At 44.7% G+C, this 26,747-nt stretch overlaps 1 protein-coding gene across 1 annotated transcript; it reads right to left on the bottom strand.

The window, feature by feature from the left end:
- Positions 1 to 286: 286 nt before the first annotated feature.
- On the bottom strand, positions 287 to 25,608 carry slc2a15a (solute carrier family 2 member 15a). Its single transcript, XM_035400858.1, has 12 exons — positions 25,369 to 25,608; positions 18,596 to 18,694; positions 14,418 to 14,578; positions 13,703 to 13,827; positions 11,977 to 12,122; positions 11,506 to 11,638; positions 10,825 to 11,012; positions 9,142 to 9,252; positions 6,356 to 6,457; positions 5,768 to 5,843; positions 1,240 to 1,367; positions 287 to 541 (listed from the first exon to the last, which is right to left on the bottom strand). The coding sequence occupies exons 1-12, from the start codon at positions 25,411 to 25,413 to the stop codon at positions 287 to 289; spliced, it is 1,569 nt and encodes a 522-aa protein (XP_035256749.1). The 5' UTR covers positions 25,414 to 25,608.
- Between the last annotated feature and the right edge of the window lie 1,139 nt (positions 25,609 to 26,747).

Below are 26,747 nucleotides of genomic sequence, written 5' to 3'. Positions count from 1 at the left end.
TGTGCTGAACATCTTTTTAAAGCTTTTATTTAAACGTGCGTAAAGTACACTTTTATGGTCAAATGTAAATTGCCAAAGTGTGATGTCTCATGAAGCAGTGCTGATAGAAAGGTGAGCTGTTTCCTCCTTCCCCAGCGCCACTCCCTACATTCACATAAAGACACAGAAACAAACTTGCAACAGTGCGCATTGCTTTGCTGAAAATCTCTCACTCTCGCATTCCATCTCTCTCTCTCTCACTCTCACTCCACCCCCCCCCCCCCCCCCCCCCCTCTCTCTCTCTCTCTCAGGGACAGGACATAGAGCTGTCGAACTCCACAGATCCGTTCTCCAGGGCTCCATAGCCGTTCATCTTCCGGAGCTTGAGCTGGTCAGAGTTCCCGGGCCCCTGGCTCTCCATCACAGGCTCCTTGGAGGCAAAGAGCTGGCTGATCTCCATGAAGGTCTTGTTCTTAGTCTCAGGGATGATGAAGAACACATAGGTCGCCACGGCCAGACAGACCCCAGAGAAGACGAGGTAGCAGTAGGCCCCGGCCGACATCTGCACCAGGGACACACACGAGAGCCAGAGCTCATTTACATACACAAACCCCTCTGTGTTGGCATAATGTTACATATATTTATGTCCCATTAAGATTCCAGGCATTAATCTTTTTGCCATTTTACTAAATCAGAATAAATTGCCTAAAAGCAGGTTCAGCCGAACCCAGTTCCAGGAGAAACCTACTGTCCTCTATGTTTTCATTTCAACCCTAATAAAGCAGACCCCATTCAACAGCTAGAGATCTCTTTGAGCTGCTAATTAGTAAAGTCAGGTGTGTCAAAATAGGGTTGAAATGAAAACCCACAGGATGATAGATCTCCGGGAACAGGGCAGGGCATCAGAACATGTCAGTGCAGGTTCTAATGAAGGTTCACAAGAACAGGACGACACAGGTTGGAATAAAGTTTCATAAGAAGTGCACAGTACAGGTTGGAATGAAGTTTCATAAGAACAGCACAGTACAGGTTGGAATGAAGTTTCATAAGAAGTGCACAGTACAGGTTGGAATGAAGTTTCATAAGAAGTGCACAGTACAGGTTGGAATGAAGTTGCATAAGAACAGGACAGTACAGGTTGGAATGAAGTTTCATAAGAACAGCACAACACAGGTTGGAATCAAGTTTCATAGGAACAGGACAGTACAGGTTGGAGTGAAGATGAGTGGCCAGTAGAGGGGTGTGGGCGGGGCTACTGACCTGCAGGAAGGGAAACACGAAGCCCACAGTGAAGTTGGACATCCAGTTGAGGGCCCCCCCCACGGTGTAGGCAGCGGGACGGTGAGACTGCTTAAACAGCTCTGCCGTGATCAGGAACGGGACACCCGCTACAGGAGGACAAAAGTCACTCTTCAGTCCCCGTGTCCTGCTCAGTCCCCGTGTCCTGCTCAGTCCCCGTCATCTGCTCAGTCCCTGTGTCCTGCTCAGTTCCTGTCTCCTGCTCAGTCCTGTCTCCTGCTCAGTCCCTGTCTCCTGCTCAGTCCTGTCTCCTGCTCAGTCCCTGTCTCCCACTCAGGCCTGTCTTCTGCTCAGTCCTGTCCCCTGCTCAGTCCCTGTCCCCTGCTCAATCCCTGTCTCCTGCTCAGTCCCTGTGTTTCCTGCTCAGTCCCCGTCACCTGCTCAGTCCCTGTGCCCTGCTCAGTCCCTGTCTCCTGCTCAGTCCCTGTCTCCTGCTCAGGCCTGTCTCCTGCTCAGTCCCTGTCTCCTGCTAAGTCCCTGTCTCCTGCTTAGTCCCTGTCTCCTGCTCAGTGCCTGTCTCCTGCTCAGTCCCTGTCTCCTGCTTAGTCCCTGTCTCCTGCTCAGTCCCCGTGCCCTGCTCAGTCCCTGTCTCCTGCTCAGTCCCTGTCTCCTGCTCAGGCCTGTCTCCTGCTCAGTCCCTGTCTCCTGCTAAGTCCCTGTCTCCTGCTTAGTCCCTGTCTCCTGCTCAGTGCCTGTCTCCTGCTCAGTCCCTGTCTCCTGCTAAGTCCCTGTCTCCTGCTTAGTCCCTGTCTCCTGCTCAGTGCCTGTCTCCTGCTCAGTCCCTGTCTCCCACTCAGGCCTGTCTCCTGCTCAGTCCCTGTCTCCTGCTCAGTCCTGTCTCCTGCTCAGTCCCTGTCTCCCACTCAGGCCTGTCTTCTGCTCAGTCCTGTCCCCTGCTCAGTCCCTGTCCCCTGCTCAATCCCTGTCTCCTGCTCAGTCCCTGTGTCCGACTCAGTCCCAGTGGCCTGCTCAGTCCCTGTCTCCTGCTCAGTCCCTGTCGCCTGCTCAGTCCCAGGGACCTGCTCAGTCCTTGTCTCCTGCTCAGTCCCTGTCTCCTGCTCAGTACCTGTCTCCCGCTCAGTCCCTGTCTCCTGCTCAGTCCCTGTCTCCTGCTCAGTCCTGTCTCCTGCTCAGTCCTGTCTCCTGCTCAGTCCTTGTCTCCTGCTCAGTCCCTGTCTCCCACTCAGTCCTGTCTCCTGCTCAGTCCCTGTCTCCTGCTCAGGCCTGTCTCCCGTTCAGTCCCTGCCTCCTGCTCAGTCCCTGTCTCCTGCTCAGTCCTGCCTCCTGCTCAGTCCTTGTCTCCCGCTCAGTCCTGTCTCCTGCTCAGTCCCTGTGTCCCACTCAGTCCCTGTCTCCTGCTCAGTCCCTGTCACCTGCTCGTGCCTCTGGATAATTTCATATTTTATGAGTAACGTACAGAAGTCATTCACCAACCATGTGTCTTATTTGGCAACTATTAGGAACCTCACATGTAAGCCATTCTAGAAATTAAACTGTAAAAAAAGTAAAATGTAATGTAATTGCTGTGGTTTTTTAAATATCTGTGTGTATGTGTGTGTGTGTGTGTGTGCGTGTATATGTGTATGTGTGTGCGTGTATATGTGTGTGTGTGTGTGTGTGTGTGTGTGTGTGTGTGTGTGTGTGTGTGTATATGTGTATGTGTGTGCGTGTATATGTGTGTGTGCGTGTGTGTATGCACATTCCATTCTCAGATAGTTCGTATTGAGTAACAAGGAGCCCAAGCCTTCAGCATTCCTCTGATGTAATTTAATATAGTAATAAAAACTGTAATTGAATATAGTACTTTATGTACAGACAATGGACAGTGACCATGATTCAGTAATTTACACTCAAGTACAGATGTATTTTAAAATCTAGAGATATTTATTCTGCTGCCTTATTGACAAAACGATTGTGTATTACGTAAAAAAATATACACTCACCGGCCACTTCATTAGGTACACCTGTTCAACTGCAAACTGCGCCCGTTATACAGATATCTAATCAGCCAATCACTTGCCAGAAACTCAATGCATTTAGGCATGTAGAGATGGTCAAGACAATCTGCTGAAGTTCAAACCAAGCATCAGAATGGGGAAGAAAGGTGATTTAAGTGACTTTGAACGTGGCATGTTTGTTGGTGCCAGACAGGCTTGTTTGACTTTTTCAGAAACTGCTGATCTACTGGGATTTTCACGCACAACCATCTCTAGGGTTTACAGAGAAAATACCCAATGAGCGGCAGTTCTCTGGGCGAAAATGCCTTGTTGATGGCAGAGGTCAGAGGAGAATGGCCAGACTGGTTCGCGCCGATAGAAAGGCAACAGTAACTCAAATAACCACTCGTTACAACTGAGGTATGCAGAACAGCTTCTCTTAACACACACCACGTCAAACCTTGAAGCAGATTGGCTACAGCAGCAGAAGACCACATCGGGTGCCACTCCTGTCAACTAATGAAGTGGCCGGTGAGTGTATGCAAGAATACATTTTAGCTATGTAAAAATGTACGTGTACCTGAAAATGCACAATATTGCAGTGGTGGGCAAAGGAACATTAGAATGGATGAATGTGCTGTTCATTATCTCAATGCACAGAAGTATGGATGTTCCAGTGCTTAGCTCCTACTCCCTTTTGGTTACAAGAGAAAAATGCTGTGGCTCAAGGTGTTTTTTCAAATCTAATGCATTTTGCGCGCAAGCAAACTGGCAACTTCATTATTTGTGCATGATAATTGCAAGGGGAGTCTTAATGCAGTCGAACCGATAAGGCACCCCATCCTCAGCCCATTGTGCACGCATGGTTTTGTCATAAAAAGCCATATTCATCATTGTTTATGAACAATGAGCCATAACACCCCTAATTAAAGACGTAATTACAGCAGAAGAAATTGTGGAGAGAGAATGAATTATAGATTTGTTCGAGGGCCTGATAATCCATCAATTTCGTAAACATCTCGAGCCCCCATCTATTATCCGCACACTGTGTAGCGCGTCTGTGGCTGGGCGGCACGCTGCTTTCTGCTGAACGGGGGAAATTATTCAAAGCTGTTGTTGCTACAGAATGAAATAAACAAAAAAACTAAACTTTTCTTTCGATGGAAATGTATTTCAGCGTGTTTCTAAGTCCGTGGTTTAACTCTAAATGTCTAACGGGCTCCGTGATTTACTGTTGTTTCCTGTAATTGGGTTGTTTCTCAGGTAAACACAAGGCAGACGCAATCTTCCAGAGAAACAGGAAGACATCAGGAAAATATATAACTACAACATGGCATTAAAAAATATCAATACTTTGAGTGGATTTGGATTTTCGTGCGACAGTGGACTTGGGACGAACAGTTGGGGAGGGGGCATATAGCTGGATCAACGGACAGTAAAATAAAATAACAATTAGAGGCCGCTATAGGATTTAAGCATCCACTGGCAAGTGGAGTAGCATCAGTACTACTGGACACACAACAGCAGCTCTATCTGAGGGGCCTATTTACCTTCACATGCTGTTGTGTTAAACTACAGCTCAGTCTCAAAAGGTCACAGGCACAGACATGCAGCCAACGTGGGAAAATAACAGTTCTGCTCCAATGGCAGAGAGACATGACACATGCTCACTGTCACTCCATATATGAGCCAGTCTATCACACTATTATATGCGCACATTACGCATTCTAATAAATCACCGTCAAACACACTATATTTAATGATGGTAATGACCTTTTAAAGAAATGGCTCCCTTAAAAAGCTATCCAGAGGGCAACATGAATAAAGTTTCGGAGGAAAAGAATAGGTTTATTCAGAACTGACACTTTGTGTGTCTGAAGTTAACTGCCTGCTTTTATTATTCTGACTAATCTTCCGTGCAATGTAGCTTCTAAAAGAGTAAGCGATATTTTATCAATGTTTCAAATATACCACAGTTCACCTCCAGGGGTCACCATTTCCCTGCTTCTCAGACAACCTTTCCCCAACCTTTCACCGGAGTAAAACCCAGTGGCTGTGCATATACAGTGCTGTATGTATACATATACAGAGCCAACCAAGTGGGAAATATTGTGACAAGCAAAGAGGAGAAAACGAGAAAGAGCTTTTGGGTGAAATACAGTGTGTGAAACCTACATACATGGTTCATCTGAACTTTGGTCACATCCAGAGGACAGTTTTGAAATGGAACCTACCAGCGATGATCCCCACCACACAGCACACAGTCACGTAGCGCATGGATAGGGGTCTAAAGAACCTACCTGGCCCTATACAGAACTCAGTGATGATGCCCACCACACAGGCCACACCCACATAGCGCATGGATAGGGGTCTAAAGAACCTACCTGGCCCTATACCGAACCCAGCGATGATCCCCACCACACAGCCCACACTCAGATAGCGCATGGATAGGGGTCTAAAGAACCTACCTGGCCCTATACAGAACCCAGTGATGATGCCCACCACACAGGCCACACCCACATAGCGCATGGATAGGTGTCTAAAGAACCTACCTGGCCCTATACAGAACCCAGCGATGATCCCCACCACACAGGCAACGCTCACGTAGCGCATGACAGAGACGTGCTCCTGAAGACCAAAAAACAAAGTTTCACTTAATTTTAAGAGAACATGCATACTGTTAGAAACACATTGGTAAGCACAGATGCATTTTTGAAGAAATATATGCAAAGAAAGTGAGATGTTACAAATATGAAATACATATCTAATTTAAGAAGGGGAAATAATTTAGACGTGGTTGTGTATTTAGGCAAGTCTATATATTTATTGTGTTGAAAGTTGTTGATATTTACTGTGTGAATAAGCTGAGAGCAACCACACCCTGACATGTGGCACACAAACAACTGAAACATAAACTGCTTGGCACTGTAAAATTACAAGTGTAGTATTTAATAAATGTTTTCTAACACTGTAAACAGGCTCTTTAAATAAACTGTGTCCAAAAAAAAAATTTCAGCATTTAATAGTAATACTGGGTGCATACACAGAGTTTGGCATCATTGTCATGCTCTGTAATATGTGTGCCATCAGTGGGAACATTTATATGAATGACAGAGCTGCCCATTTGGGTGAAGACGTACCTGCAGGACCAGAGAGAACGTGATCCCAGCACAGCACAGTCCCATGAACCCAAAGCCTCCGATTATCAGCGGCCTCCTGCCCAGATGTTCGATGGTGAAACACTGGGGACCCGGGAGAACACACCAATGAAACGGCATGTCTGCTTCTGCAGACACCGCCCACCAGGAGAATGCACCAATGAAACGGCCTGCCTGCTTCTGAGGGCACTGCCCACCAGGAGAACACACCAATGAAACGGCCTGTCTGCTTCTGCAGACACCGCCCACCAGGAGAATGCACCAATGAAACGGCCTGCCTGCTTCTGAGGGCACTGCCCACCAGGAGAACACACCAATGAAACGGCCTGTCTGCTTCTGAGGGCACCGCCCACCAGGAGAACACACCAATGAAACGGCCTGCCTGCTTCTGAGGGCACCGCCCATCAGGAGAACACACCAATGAAACGGCCTGCCTGCTTCTGCAGGCACCGCCCACCAGGAGAACAAACCAATGAAACAGGCACCTCCCACCAGGAGAACGCACCAATGAAACGGCCTGCCTGCTTCTGAGGGCACCGCCCACCAGGAGAACACACCAATGAAACGGCCTGCCTGCCACTGCGGGCACCTCCCATCAGGAGAACACACCAATGAAACGGCCTGCCTGCTTCTGCAGGCACCGCCCACCAGGAGAACACACCAATGAAACAGGCACCTCCCACCTGGAGAATGCACCAATGAAACGGCCTGCCTGCTTCTGAGGGTACCGCCCACCAGGAGAACACACCAATGAAACGGGCGCCGCCCCCCAGTGGCTCACTAAGCTAGGGCACACAACGGGAGGGCATCAAGCTGCGTAACCACGTGACCATGTGAGTCACCCTACGCTCCTTCAGTGCAAATAAATAATCAAACAGCTTTGTTCGCCCCTTATAGTCACTGCAGCTCATGAAAAAGATGGAGGGGACCTGATGGGAAGGGGGCACTTCAGTTTCCTAAACGGCGTTAAAACACAGTGTTGACTTAAAGGAAGAGGGAGAGAAGACAGCAGAATGAATGGCTGTAATTTTATAACCAATCTCCACGCGTGCTTAGCGCCCCATTTCCTTCCTCTGAGTGGGGCGGTGGACACTGACAGCACTGAGCTCTTATGATTAACAGGAGAACCCACACACTCATACTGTCAGACTGCAGGGCTAAATCCCCCATACAGGAGAACCCACACGCTCATACTGTCAGACTGCAGGGCTAAATCCCCCATACAGGAGAACCCACACACTCATACTGTCAGACTGCAGGGCTAAATCCTCCATACAGGAGAACCCACACGCTCATACTGTCAGACTGCAGGGCTAAATCCTCCATACAGGAGAACCCACACACTCATACTGTCAGACTGCAGGGCTAAATCCTCCATACAGGAGAACCCACACGCTCATACTGTCAGACTGCAGGGCTAAATCCTCCATACAGGAGAACCCACACACTCATACTGTCAGACTGCAGGGCTAAATCCTGCTACAGCACTCATCCCCCATACAGGAGAACCCACACACTCATACTGTCAGACTGCAGGGCTAAATCCTCCATACAAGAGAACCCACACACTCATACTGTCAGACACTCAGGACTAAACCCTGTTGAACTAAATGGAAATAATATTCAGGAGAAACAATGCTTGTAGTATCTACTGTATATCTGGCAGCAGCATGGTGGTTTGAGGCTCATTTGATACCTTGGACCCTTGATGACTTAAAGCCATTTAGCCAACAAATGCGTTCTATATTGTATCAGCATAATTTATAGCTGAATCTAGTCCCACCCCCCAGTTTCCATAGAGATCCATTCAAATGCAGAGTTTTTGTATCGCCTGTAGGACAACCTGACAATAAGATATCCAGACTCTGATGATGTTGATAAGTCACAGACATCAGGAAGTCATGGCATGCAAAGGATATGCAACCAAATGCAAAACATGACTCTTTTATTTGACATTATGTTAATTTGTCTAAAACACTGAAATGGGGGACTTCGTATAAAAAGTGCTGTAACTACTACATGGTGAAAACAAAGCGTATAAGAATACCCTTTAATAAAAGCTCTGAGTCTGCGCTTTGACCACACGTGAATTGGTTGATTACAAACAGAAAATAAAATATTAAATCAGAAAAAATAAAAATGCAGGTGGTTTTAATGTTGTGGCTGACCTGTGTATACCAGGTCAGTAAGCTACATATACTGTATGTCAGGTTAGTAAACTACACACAGTATATATCAGGTCAATAAGCTACATATATATCAGGTTAGTAAGCGGCATATATATCAGGCCAGTAAGCTACACATACTGTATGTCAGGTTAGTAAACTACATACAGTATATATCAGGTCAATAAGCTACATATATATCAGGTTAGTAAGCGGCATATATATCAGGTTAGTAAGATACGTATATATGAGCCTTGTCTCTGATTGGTCCAGAACAAGGGCCCCATGTTCTTGATTTTAAACTTTTCCCAATATGGATTTTTGACGTTGTTTTAATATACCCCTCCTCTGAGAAAAGTACCTGGTAACTCCTCCCTTCTGTAGTGCAAAGGGCCACTTCTGAACTCACTGTATGGGCTAATACATTTATTAAAGGGCTGGAATACAAAATGAAGATAAATGGAGAGAAACAGTAGCTTCCTCTGCCAGTGAATAACTGCTCAAAACAATACTTCATATCTGTAGGCTTATTTTTTCTGTTATTTTTTTTCATTTCACACAGTGGTAGAGGGGAAGATTTTTTGGGGGCTGGAAAGGACTCACCCCAATGAGGCCTGCGACCACCTCGATGGCTCCTGTCCCGACTGTGGTGTACTGGATCTGAGGGGCGGGGATTCCAGCTTTCTCAAAGATGTCATTGGTGTAGAACCAGATCTGTGTGACAGATTCAATCATTCTAAACAGTCTGCAAGATGTATTGTGTTTTTTAACACATTTACCAAACATTTCTCAGATATAATTGTATCCATTTAAATCACAACATTATTTATATATTTTGATGTTCATTGTAGCAGTTCTGTTTACCAGTGTATATATAAAAAAAACTGTGCTATGAATGCATTTGGTAAGTAACAAAGAGGATTATGTGTTCAGGCAAATTTGTACAGAAACAACTAAAAATAATAAAGACATGAATTCAAAATTGTTTCTACAAAATTACATTTGCATCTGACAAACACAAAAATGTAAACTGTGTATTGTACAAAACCAACTTTACCACACAGTCCTTTGTCGTTTGTCATGAAGAGAATAAAGTTAAGACCTGATAGGCGAAGTAAGATGAAACAATATGACTAATGAAATTCCATTTTATGGCTTTATAAATCAATACCTGGAAGTGCAGCAGCAGAAATATGTAAATAAAGGTCTGTGCTTTCCACTCACTGGCTTGTGAATGCCTACATTCAGATACTGAGTCATTTTAAGCCACTCGTTGTCATTATAGTTACATCTCAGTGCCTTCCTTATGTATGCCACCAGCCTCCTGGAGGCCGCATTAGAGGCATAATCAATGAATAACTTGTATAACTGAATGATCAGTTAATCTCATTGTGCACTACATTACCAAGGCTCCTGAAGTGTCCAATAGCGGGCTGCGCTGGAAGTGTTCCGTTTTTGTAATGGCCCATTTTTAAAATGAGCAGTTCTTGATTGCCAAATTCCAGGGATGATTTTCAGTTATACTTCTATTACATTTCTCAGCTGGCCCTGCTGGCGTAAGATTTGATCAATATTATCCATTCAGGCACAGCAGTATTAAGCTTTTTTTACTCCTCTGTGTGTGACGTTATCCTGAATACGCTGTGCCTGTGAACTAAAGCGAAGTGCACTAAGAGCCCCAGACCCGCGCATACGTCCCCTGGCAGCGGGTGTGGCAGTGGGCGGGACAGCAGGCGTGGCAGTGTGCGTAGCAGCGGGCGAAGGAGGGGGCGTGGCAGCGGGCATAGCAGCGGGTGAGGGAGGGGACAGGGCAGCCGGTGAGGGAGGGGGCGTGGCAGCGGGCATGGCAGCGGGTATGGCAGCGGGCGAGGGAGGGGGCGTGGCAGCGGGCATGGCAGCGGGCGAGGGAGGGGACAGGGCAGCCGGCGAGGGAGGGGGCGTGGCAGTTGGTGAGGAAGGGGGTGTGGCAACGGGTGAGGGAGGGGGCGGGGCAGTGGGCGAGGAAGTGGGCGTGGCGGCGGGTGGGGCAGCGGGTGTAGCAGTGGGCGTGGAAGCGGGTGTGGCAGTGGGCAAGGCAGCGGGTGTGGCAGCGGGCGGGGCAGTGGGTGTGGCAGTGGGGGTGGCAGCGGGTGTGGCAGTGGGCGTGGAAGCGGGTGTAGCAGTGGGCGTGGAAGCGGGTGTGGCAGTGGGTGAGGCAGTGGGTGTGGCAGCGGGCGGGGCAGTGGGCGGGGCTGCAGGTGAGGCAGTGGGCGGGGCAGCAGGTGGGGCAGCGGGCGGGCACCTCACCGCGTCGATGCCGGACAGCTGCATGCCGATGTTGATGACCACCACGGAGAGGACCTGCCAGCGCACGGAGGAGTCCACCAGGAGGCGCCGCACGGACACCGTCCGCACCGAGGACAGCGAGCGCTGCTCCTCCTGCATCTCCTCGATCTCCGCCTGCAGGTTGCACTTGGCGCGGTACCACTTGAGCGCTGTAGAGGGCGCACATCCCACCCCGCAACAATCATCCTCTTTATTCAGGCAGATCCAGCCTTGCTAAGTGCATGTGCTGTTATACTTGTGTCTGGTCTGGTAGTCATGCACACCAAATACTGCTTGATTCACTTTAATAAGCCGGGTGTCAAACTGTTTTTACATTTCTAACATGCTCGGAATAAACGGCTTTCCGATTTGGCACCGTGAAACAATGCTCATAAAATATTTTACCAGCGTCTCACAGACAAAGATGAACACTCATATGTAATTTATGATGGATGTATAATATCCACTTCATAACAGACACAGCAATACAATGCCTTAATGTAAATCAACATTGCAAACTATTCTGCTTTAATAGGATGAATAAATGTTAACATTTTATACGCAGTTAATTAGTTACAATTTCTGATAAAGAGTTACCAGGGAACTGTCTATGTGGGATTTCAATTTTGTGGGTACTCAGTTAGTCAGTGTCTGTAAACTCACCTGTTATGGTGGCATGGACATTGTGCTTCTCTATCAGCAAGTACCGGGGGCTTTCTGGGAACCATGGCAACAGCATCAACTGGATGAAAGTGGGTATCACCACCAGAGCCAGGAATAAAGGCCAGTACTCCTCCTGCGAAACAAGGCCATATACCTGTATACACCCATCGCCATAACAACAGACCTGTCCTGAGGATCTCTGCATGCTGGCTGGTTGAGATGACTGCTGTTAAAGTGGATCCTTATTTTTTTTTAAATGTTGTTAAGAATAAAATTATCTGATGAAAGGAAGGAAATAGAACTACCACTAGGAAATTAAGCTGCACACGCCATGCACACATTGAGTAAACGGCCTTTACAAAGGAACGTCCAACCAAAAGCTTCCCTGGGCTCCACAGAACTACCCTGTCACAGGGGCCTAATGGGAGCCGGCTTGCAGGCTGCACAGGGAGCACGCGCACAGGTCAGTACCTGTCCCAGTAACTCATGGAGCCCCAGAATCTGGGCGGTGAACACCCCAACGCAGATGAAGATGCTGGGCATGAGGCCCAGGAACCCCCTCAGATTTTTGGGAGCGATCTCTCCGAGGTACATGGGCACCACACTGAGCGCGATCCCTGTGGCACAACACAGAGCCGGACTAGTTATAACAGTGCTACATGCTAACAGTGTATGTAAACATCTACCAGTGAGACACTGGACCAGTTATAACAGTACTACATGCTAACAGTGTATGTAAACATCTACCAGTGAGACACTGGAGCAGTTATAACAGTGCTACATGCTAACAGTGTATGTAAACATCTACCAGTGAGACACTGGACCAGTTATAACAGTGCTACATGCTAACAGTGTATGTAAACATCTACCAGTAAAAAGCTGGACCAGTAATAACAGTACTACATGCTAACAGTGTATGTAAACATCTACCAGTGAGACACTGGAGCAGTTATAACAGTGCTACATGCTAACAGTGTATGTAAACATCTACCAGTGAGACACTGGACCAGTTATAACAGTGCTACATGCTAACAGTGTATGTAAACATCTACCAGTAAAAAGCTGGACCAGTAATAACATTACTACATGCTAACAGTGTATGTAAACATCTACCAGTGAGACACTGGACCAGTTATAACAGTGCTACATGCTAACAGTGTATGTAAACATCTACCAGTGAGACACTGGACCAGTTATAACAGTGCTACATGCTAACAGTGTATGTAAACATCTACCAGTAAAAAGCTGGACCAGTAATAACAGTACTACATGCTAACAGTGAATGTAAACATCTACCAGTGAGACACTGGACCAGTTATAACAGTGCTACATGCTAACAGTGTATGTAAACATCTACCAGTAAAAAGCTGGACCAGTTATAACAGTACTACATGCTAACAGTGAATGTAAACATCTACCAGTGAGACACTGGACCAGTTATAACATTACTACATGCTAACAGTGTATGTAAACATCTACCAGTAAAAAGCTGGACCAGTTATAACAGTGCTACATGCTAACAGTGCATGTAAACATCTACCAGTGAGACACTGGACCAGTAATAACATTACTACATGCTAACAGTGTATGTAAATATCTACCAGTGGGACACTGGACCAGTTATAACAGTACTACATTCTAACAGTGTATGTAAACATCTACCAGTGAGACACTGGAGCAGTTATAACAGTGCTACATGCTAACAGTGTATGTAAACATATACCATTGAGACACTGGACCAGTTAAAACAGTACTACATGCTAACAGTGTATGTAAACATCTACCAGTGAGACACTGGAGCAGTTATAACAGTGCTACATGCTAACAGTGTATGTAAACATCTACCAGTGAGACACTGGAGCAGTTATAACAGTGCTACATGCTAACAGTGTATGTAAACATATACCATTGAGACACTGGACCAGTTAAAACAGTACTACATGCTAACAGTGTATGTAAACATCTACCAGTGAGACACTGGATCAGTTATAACATTACTACATGCTAACAGTGTATGTAAACATCTACCAGTGAGACACTGGAGCAGTTATAGCAGTGCTACATGCTAACAGTGTATGTAAACATATACCATTGAGACACTGGACCAGTTAAAACAGTACTACATGCTAACAGTGTATGTAAGCATCTACTAGTGTCAAAGTGGCCAATGGTGACTGCATGTGCGTGGAAATTGTACCTGAGTGTATTCCTGTGATAAAGCGGCCTAAGATGACCATTTCTGGGGAGTCGCATATCCGGCTGAACCCCATCAGCGAGCCAGCGATGAAGACGAGCACCGTGGAGTTCAACACAGTGCCCTTCCTGAAAGGAGAAACCGCACCGTTAGCTCACCGGTCACTGTCTATTAATCACAGATAATTACGGGCAGAAAGGGAGGCGATTAACACAACAAAAACAGAAAAGTGATCTTCCATGACTAAACTACGCTGTAAAACTGCAAAGACTTCACAAACAATTCTTTCTCTGACAATAAAACCTTGTTTAGATTTACAGTCAGATGAGATTGACATCATAAACGCTTCAAACCCGTATTAATATCTGGTTGTGTTAACACTGATAATTGCAACGAACATGATAGCACATCATTAATCTTTGGTTTGCATTTAATGTACATAATCAGGAATGACTGAAAATGGGCAGGCCTCTATTATATCTCTTATTATAAATGCACTTAAACAGTGGGAGCTTTAACATAAGAAAAATACATAAGATTAGTTCAGATAGACTTAATTATAATAATAGCCACAGAACATTACTTCACATATTATGTCAAGTAACCAGGTTAAATAAGCCAGAACAGAAGTTTCCATGGAGCCCCGAAACAGAAGAGCCCTTCCTCTGCACCCCTGATATGAGCCCACACCCAGTGCCAGCTGGGCGTACCCGCTCACCTCCCAAATCTGGTGACCAGCATGCCGACCATGAGGGAGCCCACCAGCCCCCCGATGGCGAAGACGGACACGGTGAGGGAGTACAGGAGCGTGAGCGCCTCCTGGCTCATGCCCGTGCCATTGCGGCTCACCGTGGTGCGGTTATAGAAGTCCTTAATGTACTGGAGGGGGAGACCAGGGAACACACAGCACATTTCAAAAAGATCACAACACGTGAAGGACTGCTCAAAAGAGACAGGCATGCCTCATAGGGCTAAAGAGAGCACACAGTTATTACAGTATACTTTACATAAGTACATGGTGTTCGAATGGCTTGACGGCAATTCATTTTCATTTCAATTTCAATTTTATTTGTATAGCGCTTTTTATGGAGACACTGTCACAAAGACGTTTGGAAGAACACAAGAAAATTAGGCAAAAACCAGGCCTGGACCCCCATAAAGTGAAATATTGAGGGAAAAACTCCCCAGTAGGAAGAAAAACACTCAAACAATGGCAAGAAAAAACTCCCAGATGGGAATAAATCTTGGGGAGTACCTGGCTATAGAGGGGGGAAGCCGTCTGACCAGCCCAGTGTAATCAGTCGTGTTCCTGTATTTACAACCACTCATCTAAACTGCTCTAATTCACTCTAGTGTTTCTTTTGCACCTCTACATCATGAAACTATGCACTTGTTGTACGTCCCTCTGGATAAGAGCGTCTGCTAAATGCCTATAATGTAATGTAATGTAATGATTAATTTTGTGGTTTTTGCTTAAACACAAAAACTAGAACTAACACTTGTGAGGGGAACACGAGGTTTCCAAAATTTAAAGAAAAACAGATAAGAGCTACAGTACAGCTACATATGCTATTGGTGACTCAGTCCTTTGAACCAATCACTGAATTTTGCTGTGAAAAGAAAAACCTTTAAATTGTTCAGATAAGTAAATTGTTCTGCTCATTGCAGCTCCATTCGTATTGGGGGGCATAAATCCTCACTCCCCCGTCTCTAACAATCTAACAGATCCCACTGCAGAGTCACTGCATCTCTGCTCTACAGTCCGAGTGTGTCTAGCACATCTAACAGATCCCACTGCAGAGTCACTGCATCTCTGCTCTACAGTCCGAGTGTGTCTAGCACATCTAACAGATCCCACTGCAGAGTCACTGAATCTCTGCTCTACAGTCCGAGTGTGTCTAGCACATCTAACAGATCCCACTGCAGAGTCACTGAATCTCTGCTCTACAGTCCGAGTGTGTCTAGCACATCTAACAGATCCCACTGCAGAGCCAAAGTGTGTCTAGCACATCTAACAGATCCCACTGCAGAGCCAAAGTGTGTCTAGCACATCTAACAGACCCCACTGCAGAGTCACTGAATCGCTCTCTGCTCTGCAGTCAGAGTGTGTCTAGCACATCTAACAGAACCCACTGAATATTCTATATAGTACATTATACTTTATTGTCCCCGTGGGGAAATTTGTCTGCACATTAGTCCGGGTCGCAAGCAGGGCAGTGCCGCCGATTCCACAGTCAGGAAGTGCGCGGCTTTGCTCAGGAATGCCCAGGGGACGCAGAAGCACAGCCAAGCAGGAGTCAGGACTCTCTCTCGTGACCAGCACCACCACTGCAGTCCCCCAGCCAGGAGTTTTCAGGTCACAGAGAAATCAAATTCCGGTTACATTACATTACATTCCTATCCTTTTCCTAATCACTTTAGGATGAAAAGGGGGCAGTGGTGGCGGCATGTTGTCAATTCACTTCTTTTTCTGCTGGTGAGTTTCATCTGAGACACTGTTATATGGGCCCTAGCAGCTGGCCCCTGTCCTTCTACTCCAGAAGAGGCTTTAAATGACTCTTAATCAACTCCCAGCTTTCCAGTCTACACGTGACGATAGGACAACCCTCTGGCCTATTTACTGATCAGAGAGAAGATGCTAAGCGCTCTAAACTATAGTAAAAAGATCTATGGGCTAAATCAATCTACTCCAATGGATTTAGGGAATAATAATCACAATTTACCAAACTACAGTGTAACCTTATGTAAACTGATAGATTTACTCTACTCAAAACAAGAGAGGAAGCCATTTACCTTAAAAAAATGTAGTAAAAAACAAAATAAGTAAGACTAAGTACTGTTAAGTACTGACTAGTAAAATATGACATTGCAGATGTCTACCTCTATTTGAATTTGTCAGTGATGAATTATAATTATAAAGAGAAATGACATGACAAAACATTTTCATAAATTGAACAGGCATGAGATCAAAAAACCCACTCATCCCATCCAGTGTAACCCACAATCCTCCCCAGCAGCACAGCATGCCCACAACCCCCCATAACACATGCTTGCTGAACTAACCACAAAGCTTTCTATGTTAAAAATACCATGTTTTAATGCCATTTTGGGCCGATTAGTCAGTAACATAATGCTATTATACACTATTATATCTCAAACACAATTCCTCTATGGTACATTCGGAACAAGTGGTGGCCGGACGATCTGGACCACGTTGCTTTACCAAATAGAGACAATGATGCCAAACGAATGGTCCAAACAGAACTAGGGTTTGAATGTGCTTCCATAACTGAGCATCCATAACCTCCATAGCTAATCGTGTTTCATCGAACATGCCGTGAACAAAGGTCATGAAAACATATTGCTCCAGCTTTGACCTTTCACGGCTGACAAACTGAAAGGCACAGGGTTGAATTTATGTCACAACCTCCTTGGTCAGGCTCCTGTGAATCTGTGGACTGACTCAGGCTGACTCAGGCTGACCTAAGCTGACCCAGGCTGACCCAAGCTGACCCGGCTGACCCAGGCTGACCCAGGCTGACCCAAGCTGACCTAGGCTGACTCAGGCTGACCCAGGCTGACTCAGGCTGACCCAGACTGGTCTAGGCTGATTCAGGCTGACCCAGGCTGACCCAGACTGACCTAGGCTGACCCAGAGTGACCTAGGCTGACTCAGGCTGACCCAGGCTGACCCAGGCTTACTCAGGCTGACCCAGGCTGACCCAGGCTGATTCAGACTGACCCAGGCTGACCCAGACTGACCTAGGCTGACTCAGGCTGACCCAGGCTGACTCAGGCTGACCCAGGCTGCACATGTGTTGTATGTGAGTGTGAAACAGTGTGGCACACTGCACACATGTCGTATGTGAGTGTGAAACAGCACTGCACACGTGTTGTATGTGAGTGTGAAACAGTGTGGCACACTGCACACGTGTTGTATGCGAGTGTGAAACAGTGTGGCACACTGCACACGTGTTGTATGTGAGTGTGACTCAGCACAACACACTCAGTGTGTTTACATGCATAGTTGAAATTGATCTATATTAATAGCTCGATTTGGCCGAAGATGAGAAAGAATTGATTTATTGATCGGAGGTGTGTCTGACGAAGGCTTCTTATAAATCCTGCTTCCTCCAATTTTGTCTCTAATTTTTTGAATAGTTCGCCATTCTGCTTTTTTCTTCCATCCATGTATTTTAGGATGTTTAACTACTTTAATTCCGATAGCATGAAGTTGGTCTCCTCGTCGGTCCAGAAATGTTTTTTTCACCATGATAATAGGGAGGGCAAAACAGAGCTTTAGAATGTCGCCAGCAGTGTATGCGCGTGAGCTCGACAATGCATTTCTCACAGAAAAGGTCGTTTGTTGCCTTTTTTTAGTTCATTACAGTGGTGATAGAAGTGACAATAATTAAGTGATACTGTTAGCCTTTATTGATCGCCGTACAAGGTTAATGTGAAGTAGCTAGCACAATCGGACAGCACTAACCCATAAAAATGTACTTTCTCAGTCGAACGGTAAATGTGAAAAACACCTAAATTTTCTGACACCCTCAATAAACGGCAAAAGTCCCAGTAGAAGATTGAATTAAATCTTTAAAAGTTATATATTTTCAGAAACGTTATCAACTCTGCTTGGTCACAGTAGTTGCTATGTAAATTACAGAAAATGTGCAGAATGCCTAGGCCAATATTTGGCCTATTGAAGCGTATACATGCCGTAGTAAATTGACCCCCAACCGCATTATCTAGGTATGTTAGTCCGACTTTGAAAAATTCGAATTCGTTCGATTTCAGTCGGACTACAAAGTTTACATGATTTTTAAAAGTCCAGTATTAGCCGGACTAATATAATCAATTGACTTTTTCAAGCATCATGTAAACCCACTGACTTACTCCTGCAGGAGAATTGACCACTGCCAGGTTGAAGCCGTAGAGCATGGAGCTGCCGAAGGAGGTGAGGAAGGCCACAGCCAGCAGGGAGGAGGTCAGGTGCTAAAGGAAAGAAAGAGAGAAAGAAAGAAAGAAAGAAAGAAAGAAAGAACAAAACCTCTCAGCGGCTGCCCCTAAGCATGCTGGGATAGAAGGTGCTCTGGAGATCCATCTGACCCCGACTCTAGGACACACTGAAAAAATATGAATTATTCACATTTTCATGCATTCAGAAGGTGCTCTTATCCATAGCAACTTACACAACTTACATTCTTTTTATATACAATCCATTTATACAACTGCGTAATTCTCAGAAGCAATTCAGTGGCTCTAGAATAGAAGAGATGAGGGGAAGGTCACATGTTCCACATGAGAATTGGGAGAAATCCACTGCACTGTTTGTAACGGTGCTAAAAATAGCAAACCCTATAGTCATCAGGTCTGTTTACAAAAATCCCTAAAATTACACTGATTTTCAATTAATGACTATATTGAAAAACATGACAGATAATAAAATAAATGCATCAGCATAGCCCCTATTAAAAGTATGCAACTTTAACGGAATAATAATCAGACAGCTAAATATTCACAATTTACAATATTGTGTTTTGCAAAGGAGAACACTATTCAATTATGCCCAAGCAATATTAGCTGAGAGGCCGTTGTTGCCTATTTGCTTATTAGAAGATGTAAACTCAAAGAGGACCAATGCTAACTAAATCTGTTAATATATGGCAGTAACCTGAGGTTAATCTGAGTTGAGTAATTGGAGTTCTCTACAAAGGTCTCTATGAATCAATGAGAAGTTATCCCAGGTGTGGACCAAAGGTTGCATGTGATGTGTTCATCAACCTGCTTAAAATTGCCTTGTGCAACAGGTGAAAACAGCCGGTGTACATCGATTAAAGCTGAAGAAATGGAGGATGACTATTTTGATTTGTTTTACAGTTTAAAGGCATTTAGCAGACACTCTTATCCAGAGCGACTTTCATTGTATGCAATTATACAGCTGGATATATACTGGAGCAATGCAGGTTAAGTGCCTTGCTCAAGGGTACAACCGCAGTGTCCTACCGGGGAATCGAACCTCCGACCTTTAGGTTACAAGACCAACTCCTTAGCCGTTATACCACACTGCCGCCTACATTTGTAAAAATGTATTAATTGCTCATGGTTTAGAATAAAGCTTTCACACAAGCGTGTGAAGGCCAACACAAGCGTGCTTGATTCTGCTGATGAACAGCTTACACTACATGCAGTGATTAATAAATGCCCTGGCCTCCTGCCTGGCTTGTGCGAGGTCTGGCCCACTTCCCGTGCCACTATATTCTCCAGAAGGTTTAAATGTGTGAAGTGTTCGCAGGGACAGAATTCAGCACTGAGAGACACGGAGCAGGAATTCTGCTGGAGAACTGGACCACTGCAGCCCGTCAGAACCCGAAACAGACAAACTTACAATTTCTCTGTGCACTCCAATCCATCAGAAGAGGCAGGCTTACAGTCTCTCTGTGCACTCCAACCCATCAGAACCAGAAACAGGCAGGCTTGCAGTCTCTCTGTACACTCAAACCCATCAGAACAGGCAGGCTTAAGCTGGCAGTATACTCAGTAAGAAGAAAGAACTTCAGGATTGAGAACCACCGGCGAACATGTCCACGAACACTGTTGTCGGTATACTCAGTGAGAACACTGCACCGTTTAAAGTCACTCCACACTGCTGGGGCGTGAATAATTACGAGGCAGCTATTAACCGGGGCTGGAATCTCAACCAGACCTCCGTCTTGCGGCTACGCCATGGATGTACAAAGAGAAGGGTGACGTGAGATCACAACACAAAACAAAAAGTTTAAAGTGTTTAAAGTGACTTTAGTTTATCTAGCTATGCAAAAGAAGAAAAAAAGGCGAAGAAGATGGTACATTCGCCCTCTAAATCAGAGTAGGACGGAGAATGGAGAGTTTTGTCTGTACATTCAGCAAATGCAAATTTAAACAAGGGGGTCCACTTTCTCTTATTTCCGAATGTGTGCCTGGCGTTTTGATGACTTGCTGAAACGAGTAGCACCATTCGTCAAACATGCGGGAACTCACAGAATTCCCATCTCTACAGAAGAGAGATTGACGTTGACTCTTCGTACATAGCATGTGATTTCAGCCCTCTGAACCCTCAACCATGACGTAACCAATTATGTGATATTTTGACCAATAGCTGAGAGGGGGAGGTCGGAGAACAAGAAAGAACTTTTTGAAAAGTTCTCCCTGGAGGCCGTCGCACACTGTACCGTACGAACACACAACACCGCGTCTTTTTGTTCGTCAGTTGTTCTGATTGCTTCGTTTTGCTCAAAAAGTTCTACTTCGTACGAAGTATACTGCCTACTTTACAGTCTCTCTGTACACTCAGACCCATCAGAACCAGAAACAGGGAGGCTTGCAGTCTCTCTGTACACTCAAACCCATTTGTCTTATAGAATTAAGCACCTTTATTAGCTACATTTCTGATCATCGCACATACAGATATGAAGACAAGGCTCTCATGTGTGCTCTGCTCTCCCAAACCACCAATGCAGTGTATGTAACTGGCCATAATAATAATAATAATAAGAATAATAATAATAATAATAATAATAATAATAATAGATTTAAATATATGTATGCTTGTGGTTTTCATCTCCATGGTGGGTTCACAGAAGGCCCTCAGGCTTCTGCTGTGGCCACACAGAGGGGCTTTATGGGAAAAAGTCAGCCAGGGAACATGCTTGAGTGAACAAACCGTCCATTTATAAATCAGCCTCATAGAGGCCAAAGAGCAACTGGGGGCCAGAAGTGTCTGAAGAAACACCTTTCCTAAGGCTCACACACAGCACTTCCTGACTCACAGAAACACCTTCCCTAAGGTTCACGCACAGCACTTCCTGACTCACAGAAACATCTTCCCTAAGGCTCACATACAGCACTTCCTGACTCACAGAACACCTTCCCTAAGGCTCACGCACAGCACTTCCTGACTCACAGAGACACCTTCTTTAAGGCTCACATACAGCACTTCCTGACTCACAAAACCACCTTCCCTAAGGCTCACATACAGCACTTTCTGACTCCTCACAGAAACACCTTCCCTAAGGCTCACACACAGCACTTCCTGACTCACAGAACACCTTCCCTAAGGTTCACGTACAGCACTTCCTGACTCACAGAATACCTTCCCTATGGCTCACGTACAGCACTTCCTGACTCACAGAAACATCTTCCCTAAGGCTCACATACAGCACTTCCTGACTCACAGAATACCTTCCCTATGGCTCACGTACAGCACTTCTTGACTCCTCACAGAAACATCTTCCTCTGTCAGAAATCTGCAATACACTCACATGGACTGACTGTTTAGAGCGGGAGTGTCCAGTCTAATCTGAAAAGGGCCGGTGTGGGTGCAGGTTTTTGTTTTAGCCCAGCACTAAGACACCTGTGGCTGGTTGCATAAAACACCTTAAGGGAAAATTCCCCTTAACTTTTCTCTTAATATTCCCTTAACCTTAAGTGAGTTGAATAAAACTACTTAACTATGTATTTAAGGATTTACTGAAGTTTCTCCCTTAAGTATTTGTGTCCTCTTAAGTTTTCCCTTAAATAATTTGGCAGTTGCAGAAAACACCTAAAGGAAAGTTTTTAATTTCAAAACTTAGGAGTCCCTTCTAGGTCCCTTAAACCAAACTGTTAAGTTATCAGTGGAGGAACAAACACTTCTCATCATGGCTGAGTTCATGGATTTTGGAGAAGACACCGAGTTTGAGGTACCAAAAAGAGTGTTTAGAGATAGAGAAACCCCTCTTGATACAATGACTGATCAACAGCTAATTGATAATTACAGATTTAATAGAAAAAACATATGACCTCTCTGAAATGCTGGAGGAGGACTTGATGCCACAAACAATGAGGAACCATTCCCTGCAGCCAGTACAACAAACTTTGATTGTACTGCCTTTCTTCGCAAGTGGCTGCTTCCAATCAGTGTTGGGGGAAGTAGTTCATGTGCACAACTCAACGGTGAGCAGAGCTGTCCACAGAGTCGCAACAGCTTAAACCAAGAGGATGAGACAGCACATAATGTTCCCTGACCACTCAGAAGAAGGTGCATTTGCCTAAAAGATTTATTCAGTTGCTGGATTTCCTCGTGTATGTGGAGCCATTGATGGCACACACATCAGGATTCAAGCTCCCAGCCAACGTGAAGACACAAACGTGAATCGGAAACACTACAATTCGATTAATGTGCAGTGCATCTATGATCCAAACTGCAAAATAACAAACATTGTGGCATCTTGGCCTGGGAGCGCGTACGATGCCAGAATACTGTCAGAGCGCAAGATTGGCAGAGATTTTGAAGAGGGAAGACGTAAAGGAGTCTTGCTTGGAGACAGTGGATATCCATGCCGACCATGGCTGATGACACCCTTTCTTCAGCCGTCAAACCCAGCACAGGCATTTATTGTTTTTAAAATAAAACATATCAGGGGATGTAAAACATCAGTATTAGCTAGCTACGTATCCACATACCTCCAGCCATCACTGCTTATTAGAAATACAGTGAATTTAGAATTCAATTTTACCCACAGTTAAAGTACAGCTAGCTTCTAATATAGCATACCTAACTTGAATAGATAGTTGGCTATCGATAGGCTAGAAATAGGCTTTATCCTGCCTCTTTTTTGAATTTCGATAGGCTACCTCCTTTGCATTTACAGTCAAACTCTAGTATTTCTTTTTAATTTCAATTACTGTCCTATTTACAGTTACACGTCTCAAATTTACTTTATCTCCTGCCACATTTTCTGTTTTGTGGTAGATGTAATTTTTGGATCTAATTTAGCTGTCAATGTTTCTTTTCGTTTGGAGTATTCTTCTAAAAGTATTATTTTTTCCTCTTCTGACCAATTTGGGTTTCTTCGTTTACTGTCCGTTTAACGTAACGTCCTCAACAAGGGACATCCGAGCCATCTCCATGGTAACATGGGGATTCCCCTGTTTTTACCGTAAGGCGATACGCCATATACAGTAAAATACTTAAGAATTACCCTTACCTATGGAAAACATTTGAGGGGTTTAAGCAACGCACTTACAAGATCCCCTTAGGTAAGCGGAAATAATCCCTTAAGTAAAATATTTAAGGGAAAAACTTAAGGTGTTTTATGCAACCGGCCACAGATGATCATGTGCATGCCTTCAGTCAGGGAGGTAAACACGGCGCATACCAATGACGCATTCGTCCGAGTGACCAATAAAGTCGCAGCCTTAAGTAAAACATTTAAGGGAAAAACTTAAGGTGTTTTATATCCAATTAACTAATCATGTTCTTCAAGCAAGACCTTGTAAGTAGAATCAGGTATTTTATTACAGAAACGTGCCTCCACACCAGCCCTTTTCAGATGGGATTGGACGCCCCTGGTCCAGAGAGACAGAATGTTTCATGTGCAGTTTACATGTGAATGTTTTTTTGTTGTTGCCTAAAGCAAAATCCTCTTGAAGTAATTATATAGGCCTATGCTCTTTTTTAGGCCCTATATAGTCCAAGTATAACTGAAAGTTAACCTTTCATTTCACAGGGAACAACACAGCACAGACACATTGGGGAACAATGACAGCACACAGCGTCAGGAGCTGAAAACCTAATTTAGCCGGTAAATGGTAAGATGCAGCTACTTATTCATTCATGTGCATGTGAGAGCGGACGTTCGGACAATGTGGTCTTGTGACTTCCACTCAATGATAGTCATCCACTCAATGTAAATGGAATCTTTAGAAGATGGCTGCACAGGCCAAAATTCACTGACAACTGCTTGAGCTTCTGCTTGAAAAGGTCACCAAAAAGTAAGCACCCCACAATTTTCATAAAATACACTTTACCAGGTCAGTTTTCCAGTTTTCATAATTTTGCTGCAACATGACATCCAGTGAATTATTAAGAAAATGTTATATTTAAAAACATTCCAGACATTTACCCCCTGTTGGCATTCAGAGCTCAGCATGACCCTGATAAAGCAGTTATTGTAATTTGTAGTAGTTATGTAAACAGAAACTCTGGCCCTGGTTAAATAGCTCTTCGTATATAGGCTACCGCTAATTTTATTTAAACAAGCTGTAATCTTGTTAATAATAATAATAATAATAATAATAATAATAATAATAATAACAATGGTGTTACATTTCCTGGTTGTATTTTTAAACCAAGTAATACCATCACAACAAGTCATGGAATTTAAGAAACATGCTGATCAATTCACTATTTTCCAGTTACGTAGCTATTTGGAGCACAGAAACCTCTTTATTTGCAAAGGCCATAGCCCTAACACATTAAGCGTTGTATATCATAGAGAGTACACTCTCTCCATTTGAGATTGATCAATCATACTACGTCAGTATCACAGTTAAAACAAGCTGTCATATTAACATACTTGTACATTCAGCATCTCATACAGAACGAGAATCATAAACTGAAAACCAACTTCTGGGGATATACAAAGGCGATTATTAAGAGACAGAAGTAAACCTGCAAACGCAATGTTTGTAAGTGTACAAAAAATTCAGGAATCAGCGGCAGTTAAATAATTGTATATTACTCATAAAGAACAGTTGCTTTAAGCTGTCAATCATGATATGATGTGCATTATTTCCCCCATCTCAGTACTTTCTTCCAACTGGTGTACAAACTATACGTTACAGACTATTCAGTAAATAATACTTACCGACGTAATTTTCCCTGGGGCCGTTAATAACACTTCTTCCGCCATTTAAGGAATTATCTTATAACAGATGTTCCCGTACAATCGATTAAATAAAAAAGAGGAAGATGTCTTCTCGATTAAACTTTTTTTTAGTACATTCTGGTTACCAGTACTTTCAGAAGGCAGACGTAGCCAGCGGATTTTGAACACACTCGCTAACGTGACGCGCAGGGACGACCCGCGCGGCATTCGAGTCGTACACTTTCACAGTAGTTTCCGCCTAATAGGAAATACTCGCCCACTCCGATTAACAGGCAAGACCCGTGTAATCACATGACGGTAGACAGCGTGATTCTGAGGGAAGGAGCTGAAATCAATTAGCTAAGTGAATTTACAAAGCTTTACTACCGTTATGTGCAACTTCTTAAATAAGACATAGAAGATCAGATATGATAAGATAAGATATGAGCGGACAGGAAAAAAACATAGGCTAATGAAACGCGCGATATGATAATTTAAAAATATATTTTCATTAGTGTAAGCTCAACGGAACACGTTCTCTTGCATCAACATGTTACTTCTAATGTACTCATTACATATTGAGACTAGTATTTCTGGGTAAATTAATGTGTGTGGATATGTATGAATGCTGAGTATCATATTATACACCCCTAGGCTCTACCGCACAGGTATCTTAAACAAACACTTAAACATTACTGCGCAGAGCCTATGAGACAGTCAGGACAGACAGTTTGATTTTGAATACATGCCCTGCGGAGAGGACTATGTGCCCAGGTCCCAGAAGTGTGCCAGCAGTTTGCCAGACCCACTCTACCCACTCAAACTGCACCTCAGCTTACTCTCTTAAGATCCGTCCATCTGCACCAGCTCAAAATCCAACACAGCATTTAGCTTGGAGGAACACCTGTACTGGTCTGTGGTGCAGGCCCATACGTGCACTGCTCTGTGGTACAGGCTTATGTGTGCACAGCTCTGTGGTACAGGCCTATGTGTGCACAGCTCTGTGGTACAGGCATGTACTGGTCTGTGGTACAGGCCTGTGTGTGCACTGCTCTGTGGTACAGGCATGTACTGGTCTGTGGTACAGGTCTGTGTGTGCACTGCTCTGTGGTACAGGCATGTACTGGTCTGTGGTACAGGCCTATGCGTGCACTGCTCTGTGGTACAGGCATGTACTGCTCTGTGGTACAGGCCTATGCGTGCACTGCTCTGTGGTACAGGCCTGTGTGTGCACTGCTCTGTGGTACAGGCCTATGCATGCACTGCTCTGTGATACAGGCCTGTGTGTGCACTGCTCTGTGGTACAGGCCTATGCGTGCACTGCTCTGTGGTACAGGCCTATGCGTGCACTGCTCTGTGGTACAGGCCTGTGTGTGCAC

The sequence above is a fragment of the Anguilla anguilla genome, chromosome 18 (genome assembly GCF_013347855.1).
Source record: "Anguilla anguilla isolate fAngAng1 chromosome 18, fAngAng1.pri, whole genome shotgun sequence".
Classification (NCBI taxonomy): Eukaryota; Metazoa; Chordata; class Actinopteri; order Anguilliformes; family Anguillidae; genus Anguilla; species Anguilla anguilla.
The sequence above is the reverse complement of the archived record's forward strand: the minus strand, read 5'-3'. Positions and strand labels throughout refer to the sequence as shown.

Coding starts and splice junctions, on each gene's coding strand:
- slc2a15a (XM_035400858.1), bottom strand. CDS start 25,413: ATGGCGGAAGAAGTGTTATTAACGGCCCCAGGGAAAATTACGTCG. Junction 18,695..25,368: donor CCCCAGGGAAAATTACGTCG/GTAAGTATTATT, acceptor TCTTTCCTTTAG/CACCTGACCTCCTCCCTGCT. Junction 11,639..11,976: donor TCCATGAGTTACTGGGACAG/GTACTGACCTGT, acceptor CTTGTTTCGCAG/GAGGAGTACTGGCCTTTATT.